General features: G+C 37.5%; 1 protein-coding gene across 2 annotated transcripts; it reads right to left on the minus strand.

The window, feature by feature from the left end:
* Positions 1-3241: 3241 nt before the first annotated feature.
* LOC149821593 (uncharacterized) lies at positions 3242-11421 on the minus strand. 2 transcript variants are annotated; one of them, XM_089981172.1, is made up of 7 exons: positions 11185-11421; positions 7191-7322; positions 7038-7092; positions 6809-6845; positions 4896-6562; positions 4243-4470; positions 3242-3374 (listed from the first exon to the last, which is right to left on the minus strand). In XM_089981172.1, the coding sequence occupies exons 5-7, from the start codon at positions 6556-6558 to the stop codon at positions 3358-3360; spliced, it is 1908 nt and encodes a 635-aa protein (XP_089837298.1). In that variant the 5' UTR covers positions 6559-6562; positions 6809-6845; positions 7038-7092; positions 7191-7322; positions 11185-11421; the 3' UTR covers positions 3242-3357. The 2 variants fall into 2 exon arrangements, with proteins under 2 accessions (XP_089837298.1, XP_089837297.1); XM_089981171.1 differs by lacking the exon at positions 3242-3374 and having other exon boundaries at positions 3907-4470.
* Between the last annotated feature and the right edge of the window lie 798 nt (positions 11422-12219).

Here is a 12219-nt window from a genome sequence, read left to right on the forward strand (position 1 = left end):
TACTTTCTGTGTTATAAGTCACAAGAAACTTCATTCTTCCAGGCCCCTGGCCTAACATGTCAGTGAGCAGGTGGCCGCTTCTTTGGCTGCTGGCGACCCGATGCTCGTCCATTACTGAACAACCTGTTTGTGTCTCTTGAGACTGGTTTTGACCTGTGCCTTGGGCCATGTTTGCAAGCTGGAAGGTAGCCTCTGAGAAAGTGGTTGAAATTTGCTTTTTTAAGGATCAAGAATTGAGATAAGTTTCACAGGCATATTCTCTACCTGTGAATCTTTTTTGCTTAATGTCGATCTTGTGACCTAGAATCACAGGATTCATATGATTGTCATTCTCAAGTGAGAATTACAATCACAGCTGGCACCTTTTTATGTTAAACTTGAGAAAGCGGTGTGCTTGTGATTTGCAATCACGGGATCTTGAGAAAATCCAAAAATCACAGACTCTCAGGTGAGAAAGTGGCTCACAGGCTTTGCAAATGTTTTAGTGAGTCATCATCGTGCCTTTCTGTTTGAATCGAGGCTTCATAAGTCGAATTTGATGTCTTGGACTGGAATTTGGACGCCGATTCTTAGGGATAACAGGCCTTATGCCTTCCGGGTTAGTGACTTGACTCATTCCAATGGCTGTCAGGCAATAAGTATCTACCATTCAGGTAACCAGACGATCAGGCCTTAGTACCTGATGTTATATTGTTACCAACTGCAAAGAAGAAAACCAGGAAGAAGTCTAAGCGATGTTCAGGTGTCTTGGGCTCAATTTGCAGGCCCAAACCGAGCAGTTCGGATTGGTATGTGCAAGCTTGTCTTTCAGAAATGAGGCCGGTTTCATTATCGATGAGTTTTCCTCAGCATGGGACTATGCTGACTGTTTGAGTCAGGCCAAATAGGAACCAACTTGGGCTTGTGGTCTAGGCTCGCAAATGATTTCGGAGTGTTGCCATTAACTATACCTATGGTTCGGTCAACATGGGCTAAGTAAGAGGATGCACATGTTGGATGGTCTCCTGCTAATGTATGACTGAAGGTCGTAAGTTGATCAAACCACTTCGAGCTAGTGGTGAAAATGAATCGGTGTTAGTCAGACCTTTGATCTGGAACTGATACATTTTTCTTAGTTATGGACCTTAAAAAGAAGGCAATAATGTGTATTGGGATTGGATTTGAAGATATCTGTTTAGGCTTTTCTAGAATATTTTTTTTGATGATGTGGAACCCTCACAGAAGTGAGGAAAACCTCGGGTGGGGCCCACCTAAAAGCTAAAGATACACCCGTGTGCCAGTGGGGTTCGATCCGGTGCCTTCATCTCAGCACCCTCACAACTACCCCATGACCAGCGGGGTTTGAATTGATGTTTTTGTCAGATCCGTGTTTGTATCTGGACTAAATCCATTCAGATTCATATCAATCATAATCCAACCTGCACTTGGTCAGTTAGGGGTGTCCAAAGGATCAGATTTATTAAATATCCCACACGAATCTGAATCCTGTTAGTCAGATTTGGTTAAGAAAACTGAATCCAATTAATAATCGGATTCAGATTTGGTTTAGGATTTTATAACAGAATTCGACAAATGTCCAAATTCAATTACATGCATTTATATGGAAGTGGTGTTAGCCTTTTTCCATCTGAAACTGAATCCAAACCTAAGTCTGATTAGCCACGCCCTATTAGTCGGATTTGGTACAATTGGCTATATCCAACTCGAATCTGAATTGTTTACATATGTCAGTTCTCACCCTACTCTCAAGCAACCGTCATCCAATGTTGTCAGTATCGGCCTGAATCAGACAATACATATAGTATCAGCAGAATTTCGATACGATACTAACCTGAATCGTCTATTTTTTAATAAATGTAAAAATTGCATAAAATTGATTTTTAAATATTATTTTAATGCTTTTAACACGTGTCATGTTCTGATTGACACAAAATATTTTTAGCTGATTCAGAACGATTCACTTGAGAATGGGTATCGGCTGGTTCACCTGAATCTTTGGCCAAACGATTGGATACCGACAACATTGTCATCATCCGCGTCCCTCTTGCATTAATCAGACTTGTTCGCTCCAGTTGAATCAGAATATCTTGGACCTACCAAAATTGACACATTTTTTTAGTATATAGACCTCGATATAGAGTCCAAATGTGGATTCAGATCATACTAAAACTTATCTGATCAGTTTCATTTTAGATTTGGATAAGCATTCTGTCAGATTTATGTTTGGATTTGGATTATGATCTGATCCATTTTGTGCTTTTCACACGTGAAACACGTTTTCAGCCTTTTTCTTTATCAGGTCCAGTATTACCGTACATAGGGATGGCAGTGGGCTTGGGCAAAATGGGGCCCTGCCCCGCCTTGCCCTGTTTGGACAGGGGATGGAGGTTAAAATCAAAACCCGTGTTGGGATGGACTTACGTGTTCCTCCACCCCACTCTCCCCACGCCATCCCTGATCCCCATTAGTAAAATAACTAAAATACCCTTCAACGGTTCGACTTCCTTCTTTAGGGATGGCAGTGGACCGGGAAGAAAGGGGGCACCGCCCGACCTTGCCCCGTTAGGACTGGGGATGGAGGACATGAAACAGAGGTGGAGACGAGAATGAAGGTTAAAATCAAAACCCGTGTGGAGATGAAGGCAGTGATGGAGGGCAGAATTTTGAGACGGGGCGGGGGTGGAGACCTTGTCCCCCCTATCCGCCCCAGTCCACTGTCATCCCTAACCGTACAGAATTTGAGTTGACATTGAATTCTACTTCATCCCATCTAGTTCAGATTGGGGTTCAGAATTGGTTTCCCTGTCTAAAATTGGGGATGGCAGGTTCAATTTCTAGTGAAATATAAAAAAAAAACAGCCAATTAATAATCAGATTTGGACAGTTTCATCCTATTGTGTCCTATTAACAACCAAATCCAATTACATATAAAAGGCAACTCAGCTGATAGGATCCAAGATCTGGTAGTATTCAAATTCTACATCAGATAGATCATATTGCAGCGTGTATTCAATCCCCTTGCAACCCTATGCACTTGGTGAGTGAGACTCGCTATCTTTTTTCTTTTTTTCCGAAGAAGAAAGCTGGGGTTAGGCAGACCCCTACCTGTTTATTGATTAAGAAAAACCAAAGTAATTACAGACAGAATTACAAAGAAGGCCTCCAACCAGGAGGCATATCCAACCAATGCTGTTCAGACTTTACAGGCAGAGAAGAATAATTCTCAGAACAATCCTCCCTCGTTGGTATCGACTTTTGATGATATCGAATTCAGACCTTGAGGTAATTTCCTGGCCGCAGGCTGCTGACCTGAGTGATGTGGTGCAATCTCTAAAATAGTGAGACTCACTATCTTTCTTAGGTCTCTACACACCCTTGACATTAAAAACATGATAACAATAAGTTGGTAGGTTTTGGTAGGTTGATATTCATACTTATACCATGCAGTCACCTTATCACTGATTATGCAGTATATATTACTACTAATCCAGCAAACGCTATACAATGAGTTTAAGAATTACTGTCAAAGTGCACAGGGTGGAATTAAGAATACCAAAGTTCACGAAGATTTAGAACAGCCAACCTACCCACATCGTTTTTCAAGAAGAATTTACATTAATAAAACTAGACCAGATCACATACCCAGTCCAGGAAATCGGCAGTCAGTTTAACAATTACATCTGGATCAGGACATAGGACAGTTCTGCCTGTATCAATCGTTGGTGGGATTATTTAGACTGCATCTTCATAATAAAATCAATACTGTCATTGGGATGTCCCCTAACGACGACTCCGACATGCATTGATTAGACTCAGCATTGAGAAACCAAGAAGAAAAGAAATAGATGTGATGAAGCATCAAACATGCATGCAGAAAGAAGACAAAGAAACGGCAAAGAATCAATGCCAAAAGATAATAGTCCCTTGCTATTTTATAGCCTTGAAAAATGACCTTTTGCTGCATCCACATAAAATGGCGGACAGGGGGCAGACGGGAATGGCCTGTGATAAATAACTCGTGGTATTTGATTGAAAAAAAGAGTTTTGAACACTCAGAGAAGATACAGAAAACATACAAATTCCTTCGGGTTATTGGCTTATTTCAATCATACGTTGAAGGGCTACCTTTGCAATCAAACGGCAGATTATCCAACCATGAGTCATCCATGAGAAGAGATGAAGATTCAGACTCTGTAGGCCATATAGAACTAACATCTATTTCATCAAAAACAACTGGCTTACATTTTCCATCTCTATTATGACAGATGGCTTGTAACCGGAGATTGCAATGCACAAAAACCAAGTCATTGAACTTCTCTTGCTCCAACCTGTTGCGTTTCTTGGTCTGAACATTCTCAAAGATGTTCCAGTTCCATATGCACCAGTATGAGCTACAAGGCTGACTCAATATCCGCATTGCAGCCCTTTGTAATACAGGAACCTCATAACCATAGCTAGCCCACCAAGCACCTGGGTACACAAAACAAATGTTTAGGTGAGGGAAGATTTGTAGTTATACTCAGTATAAAAATCTCCAAGAAGTTTAAAATATATGTATACAAAAACATACAAATATATAAGCTAAGGAGGACAGTATGGAGGCGACAGAATGGAGACATTGAGAAGGAGTTCTGGGACATGAATATGTGGGAGGAAAGGACAGGAGTAAAAACAAACATATTACAGTACACTTGCTAGTATTGCCAGAGAAGAGAAAAAATGTCTAAGACCCTTTTTGGCATATTGCATGAGGACTTGCAACAATGAAGGCACGAGCAGGCGATAATTTTTGGATGACAAAAGCTGAGTCTCCAGATAAGGAAGAACAACAAAAAAAGATGCCAAACAAAAGTAGTTGGGAAAGCTTGATGTTATATAAAATCCAGAATACATACCAGGAGCATTTAGTGTCCTCCCCATTATAGCAAACTCATTGCCTAGGGCACCAAGTGAATTTATGTACATGGGAATCTCCTTTGTCAATTCCACCTTATCTCTGTCTTCACTAACCATTTTCAGCATTGCTTCATTAAAGCCATTTCTCATTTTGGGATCAATTTTAAAGTTGGTATTGTAGAAGATAGAAGGATTGAGGAAAGCTGCAGCTGCATGTAAGGGAGAATGTTGATGCATGCTCCATCTTCTATCTATTATTTCCCAGATAGGCACATATTTTTCTTCAATGCCCTTGTAATATGCCTTGATTGATAATTTTGCTCTTTCTATGCCTTCATATATATAACCCATGGCAGGCATGTCTCCGTCAACAATCCTTAAAACTTTCATAAGAGGTTCTGCCAAATTTATTGCTTCATGTGCTGCTTTCCAAAAACGTTCCAGGTATACCAGCGATTTGACAGCTTGGCCATCAGGTCTTTTGCTATATATAGATGTCATCCAATCTGAATGAGAAAACATATGCTTCAAACAATCCTCATGAACAACCATTGCCCTCAAGGAAAGAAAGTTTGCTGCAAATCTTGAAATCTTTGGTCTAATAAGTTCTTTGCCCCCAGTAAACTTCCTTGTCAGGTTAAGCACCCATGAATGATTATATATGTACCTTGTGATGCTTCTTGCCTCCTCTATAACTGAACTTACCCACTCCTGCTTGCTTATATCCTCCAACATCTTGTCAATGCAATATGAAGCACATGGAGACCAAAACAATGAAGGATACTTGGAAGTAAGAAGCCTTCCTGCATAAACATAACTAGCTGCACTATCAGTAATTACCTGCACAACATGCTCCACACCAACCTCTAAGACGACTGATTCAAGCAACTCAAACAAGTAATGAGCATCATCAGCATGTGATGATGCATCCACACACCTCAGAAAGACTATTCCCTTAGGAGAAACAACTGAGAAAACTATAAGTGATCTGGATTTCCCATCTGTCCAGCAATCTGATATAACTGTACAACCAGTATCATTCCAATCATCTCTAAACTTCTTATAGTTGTCAGTTATTTCAAGTTTCACTTTATCCAAGAGGCTGGTCCTTATTCGTTCATAACTTGGGGCTTTATAGCCCACACCACATTCTGCTATTGCATCCAGCATTTCCTGGTAATAAACAGATTTGGCAGCACAAAATGGAATTGCATTATGAAAGAAAAAAAGACCAATTTTCTTATCAGCTTCCGCATACTTTTGCTTTTGAGCATTATCTAGTGTTGGCTGGGCACTTGGTGAAGGCCGTGGAAATAACAAAGATGGACAAGTGCTTCCACGTTCCCCACTTGAATTAGCATTAGGATGAAAACCACCACTAGCTGAAGAACTGTTATGTGGGCTATTTGGTGCTTCAATCTTCTGCTTCTTAGTAGTTTTCTGCTTTTTAGGATTACTCAATATGCTCTGTATAAAGTCTCTCACATCATTGGGGACTTCAGTGCACGGAACTATGTCTTTGTTCTTGATCTGAGCTAGATGAAATTTCATCCGATACACCCCACCACTGAACTCCCTCTGGCAATAGTTGCACCTGACTTTCTGTCTTGTTGCATCGACCAAAACACAGTGCTCCCAGCAAGCATCTCTTCCTCTAACCATTGTCCTGCAGTAGATATCAAACCTCGAGCTCAGATATTGTCATAACTAAGAAAAACACTCTACCAAATGTAAAAGACACCCATTCTACAGAACAAGAACTTTCAAATACAAGACTTGTATTCAAAATCAAAGCCAACAAAATATTTAATTTTTTTTGAAAACTGGGAAATTCTAAATAGTAATATCAAGAGAATGGGCATATTTTCAAACAGGTAAACCAGTATGCATGTGAAGACGAGGAAATTCTAACCTTGTATCCTGATTCCAAAATCTTTAGCTTACCAATTCTGCATAACAAGAAGTGGTAAAAGCGTGAATCTTCCATTTCTAGACATCACAAAATCCCAAGAAAGGACTGAAACACAAATTGTAAATGTCAAGAAGAATATGTAAGGTGATTAATTTAGGTTTCTAACACTTGAGAATGCATGAGAGACAAAATCCTACAAGCTTATATAAGAAAAATATAGAGCAATTACTTGATTAAGAAGAAAATGTCCTAGACATCACAAGCTCGATAGCTCAAGCCTATTCCTGCAATAGAAGTATAAACTGTGATTTACTATATTTTGTAGCACTTGATTCACCTGATTCAGAAGTACAAAAAGTAGAGCTCTTGTGATGACACTTACTTCAAGTATAACAAGAAGATGAAGCCTTTAAAACCCATTATACTCATCTTAACATAATCATCTGATATGCTACCAAAATAGGGAGATACACATTGCACCATGACCTTGGTGAACTTTGCTGCATCATCATATCTGAAAAACCAAGAGATAAAAGAAAAGAAAAATTAATATAACAAAAATCATATAAGATATCAGAAGGAGCTTCTTTATCATAATTAGCAAATCCCCCTTGAAAGAGGATCTTGAGTGCAGGAAAATAAATCCAACATACAGCAAGATTGAGTGATGGTCCCAAAATGGCATACTTCGCCAAGGTTGCACATGCATACCTTTCCTAGCTGCAAGGTCTGATATTTCTTTTCCAAGATATTCTTAACTCTATAAAACTTGCAAATATCATAAAACTGAAGTAAGAAAATAACATTGTTGCTAGGGAAGGCATACTCCAATGATTTAAAGGCTATGCATTCTAACATTTGTGGCAGTGTTATAAAAAAAGGGCCCTTAGGCGCATTTTTTTTTTACAACAAGATTTCTGAGACATAATCAACAAGATTTTTGTAGGTTAATCTCATATATTTTTCAGTTATTTCAGTTATGTAATCAGTTTCTTAGTATATTTTAACTTTTGATGGTTAATCTCGTATATTTTTCAGTTATTTCAGTTATGTAATTTGTTTCTTAATATATTTTAACTTTTGTTGGTTAATGTCATGTATTTTCCAGTTATGTAATCTGTTTTTTAGTTACTTTTATATGTTAATCTCATATATTTTAACTTTTTAGGTTAATCTCATATATTTTTCAGTTATTTCAGTTATGTAATCAGTTTCTTAGTATATTTTAACTTTTGTTGGTTAATCTCATATATTTTCCAGTTATGTAATCAGTTTTTTAGTTACTTTTATAATGTTAATCTCATATTTTTTAGAATAATCTCATATATTTTAACTTTTGTTGGTTAATCTCATATATTTTTCAGTTATTTCAGTTATGTAATCAGTTTCTTAGTATATTTTATCTTTTGTTGGTTAATCTCATATATTTTCCAGTTATGCAATCATTTTTTTAGTTAGTTTTATATGTTAATCTCATATTTTTTAGAATAATCTCATATATTTTAACTTTTGTAGATTAATCTCATATATTTTCCAGTTATTTCAGTTATGTAATCAGTTTCTTAATATATTTTATCTTTTTTTGGTTAATCTCGTATATTTTCCAGTTATGTAATCAGTTTTTAGTTACTTTTATATGTTAATCTCATATTTTTTAGTACTTATTTGAGATTTTTTATTTCTTATTGGTTGGTATTTCATCAATAAAGCATTTCTTTATTTATTTGTATTTTTAGATTTTTTTATATTTTTTTTAAAGTTTTCAAAAAAAAAATTGAGGCTTACTCTTTACGCCTCGCCTCAGTTTTTGGTGGAGCGCCTCGCTACGCCTCAACGCTTTTCACAATACTGATTCGTGGTAATGCATTAAAGACTAAATGACATGAGAATGCGTCAAATGTTTAATAGCTTCAAGTTTCAACCTTGGACATCATGCAACTAAATAAGAACCAATCACATCAACCAAGAAGAATACTCCGATGAAGCTAACCAACGCACAAGGCCAAAGTTGCGCTATACGGAGCCTAGTGAGCCTCTAAGAAGACTAGGCAGACTAGTTGGTACTTCAATTAAAAAATTAAAAAATTAAAAAATATACAAATTATTTAAACAAATTGCTAAAATTAATAACAAACATGTATACAACATAAAATCAATCAACAATAAGCAATAGCCAAAACCCAACATGTCGTCGAACAATATAAAGCAATTATATTAAATAACCTGCTCAAAAAACTTAACAATAAATGAACAATTGAATAAACAAACCATACAACTAACAATGTGAATGAACAATAAAAATAAAATAAAATCATATATACAAAAAATTTAACAAAAATAGACATAATATAAGCAATAAACAAATAATAAGAAGTGAACAATTGAATAAACAAACCATTCAATGGATAACCTGCTCAAAAAAATTAAGAATAAATGAACAATTGAATAATTCATAAACAGTCTTTCAACCAGAAATATAACTTAGAAACATAAATGCATAACCCAGAAACAGTCAAACAAATTATACATAAATCACATACACAGATAGAATGTGTATGTATAAATTACACACAAATCAGATTAGAGACAGAGAACCCGAGAGAGGGAGACCCGACCCGGGTCACCCGAGAGAGGGAGAGAGACAGAGAGAGAGGGAGAAACAGAGAGAGAACTCGAGAGAGAGAACCCGAGAGTGGGAGAAAGAGAGAGAACCCGAAAGAGAAAGAAAGAGAGCGCGAAAGAGAGACGGAGAACCTGAGAGAGGGAAAAAGAGAGAGATGAAGTACCTTATTTTTCTTTTTCTTCTTCTTTTTTCTTCTTCTTCTTGCTGTTCACCGTCGAGAGGGGGAAATGGGCGAGAGAGGCACACAGCGAGAAGGGGAAAGGGCGTCACCGGGCGTGCCCCTTCCCCTTTTATAACCCCGCTGTCAACGTATTTAAAAAAAAGACCGAAATAGACTTTTTAGGCAGGACTTAGGCGAGTTAAGCAACACCTCTATGGGCAATAAATATAGTGTTGTTTTTTAACTGGAAAAGGCCTATGGGCAAATTTGATTCATAAACAAATCAAGGATTAAACAAAATGCTAAAAGTGATGGATTAACAAAACTGAATTTGATATACATCTATTGGTTAATTTCCAATAAGTTGTACTCATTGCAATATGAGAATGCCAGCAGATCCTATCAGCAGCCACCACGATTGCAACTCTTAGGGTCTGTTTGAATCTAGGAACTGGGACAGGAGTCAATGCATTTGGCAAAAAGTTGGTCAAACTACCACCTGGTAGCTGTTTGGAAACTGGTAGCTAGAGGTGGTAGCTCTGGATTCCATGCTTTAACGTAAATACAATGTCACTTCCCATCCCAAATGCTACTAGTTTCCAAACAGGACCTTATTTCCATGACAATATCTATCCGTTGTTGCGAAAACTCATTTCTTTCACCTTCTCAGCAAAAACAATCATGAACAAATTCTTTCAGGATCATTCCTCTATCTAGCAAAGAGTAGGTCTGAGGATGAAGTTTTTATAGTTTTCAAGTTACAATAACATTCGCGTTTTTGGCATAAATAGCCGTTTCCACTTTGACAGTTAAGATCAAGTAAATTTTACCAGTTAAACTCAATATATCTTTGTAGGTCAGATGCATCCCAAAAATCTATCAAAATGTAGAAGATTATTAAATAAAATTTGTATATAACCCACTTCGTAAAGAGCCACAGAGATAGTTGCATTTTGCTCAAATTCATACTATTAATGAACCCAATACTGGGTTTCAAATCAAATTAACCACAACTTAGCATAACATAATGGAGCATAGAGTCTGAAAGACCATGTTCTCTCAAGAAAGTAAAGAGAGAGATGTAAACCCCACCAATCTAATCATATTTTTTGTTTTTTTCTGAGAGATTTTTAATTTCTCGGCGATATTTGTGACAATGCATCCCACCAACCAAAAAATTGAGAAAAAAAATGCTGAAACAGTGAATTTTCTCCCAACACCAAGTAGAATAAAAGAGAGCATCGACAACCGAAACAAGAATCAGAAAAACGGAACCAAATTAACCACCAGAACCCCCCAAAAAAATCACACAGTATAACACACCCCCCCAAATTCAATTCCTACAAAAACCTTACAATACCAACAAAGGCAACCAAAGGACCAAAAGAAAAAAGCCATTTTTACCAGACAAATTCAATAAACCCACTACACGCGTCCAAACGCCAGAAATTCTCCAAAACACACACACAAAATCGTAGTTAAAACGCTGAAAAAAACAAATATTAGAGCTTAGCAGAGAACGGAACTTCGGCATAAGATTGAAAGGAACCACGATGAAAGAATCGACTGAAAAATGAAAAGAAAGAAACTCACATTTCCGGTCTTCTTGATTCTTCAATAGACGCCTCCGTTGCCTCCAGACGGAGAAATCTAGATTTGCCGAGCGAGCATCGCCGGAATAGGAACCAGAAAAAAAAAACAAATTTTGCGCGCCTAAAATTGAGCGGGTGGGCAGCTCCGATCTCTCGCCGTCGTGGAAACAGAGTCGTCGAGTTCGCGTTTTCCTCTTTCGCCCAACAAAGGCATTGGAGCTGCCATTGGCGAGTACTCGAGCAAGGAGCGGACCAGCAACCCCCGATCTAAGAGGGCTGTCTACGGGTCAAATACAGATTGGATGCTAGACTACGAATTCGATATTAATCGGTGGAACTGGTCGGGTATCCAACCCATGATGAGGGTGCACCCGATCGAACCCACCCAAGCAACAACCAACTTCGTGAGAGTTGTGTTGAGTCGAGAAACTTTATAGTTGTCGATGGGTTCGGTTTGTATCGGGTATTCGATCTGACCCAAACCCAAATTTTTAGGTATGAGCATAAAAAGTGGCATCCCTAATAATATTTGAGACAATAAGAACCGGACTTGAGCAATATGCAGGCAGAGTTTGGGTTATAGAAATGGCATGTTCTCACAAAAACCTACAAATATGCCAGAATTCTCTGTATGTTCAAAATAATTTATTCTCAACTTATTTACGACCATTTTACTCTTCGCAGCATATTTGTGCATACCTTGCGAATCCCTTGACGTTAGTACAAATATATTGTGAACCTCTTGATGTTCACATGAGAATCTTTTGATGTTCACACAAATAGCGAACCTCCTGGTATTCGTACAAATATGGTTAAAATCAAACTAAAAAAATTTACATGATATTTATGGGACATTCCACCGTTCATATAAAATGTCTTATGAACCTTCAAAAGTTTATAGTCACATAAACCTTTGAATATTAGGAGGTTTGCAATATGCGAGGAGGTTCACAATATATTTATGCGAGTCCAAAATCATGCGATTATAAACTTTTGGATGTTTATAAGATATTTTATGCGAATGTTAGAAGGTTCA

The sequence above is a fragment of the Nuphar pumila genome, chromosome 11 (genome assembly GCF_984573655.1).
Source record: "Nuphar pumila chromosome 11, dmNupPumi1.hap1.1, whole genome shotgun sequence".
Taxonomy (NCBI): Eukaryota; Viridiplantae; Streptophyta; class Magnoliopsida; order Nymphaeales; family Nymphaeaceae; genus Nuphar; species Nuphar pumila.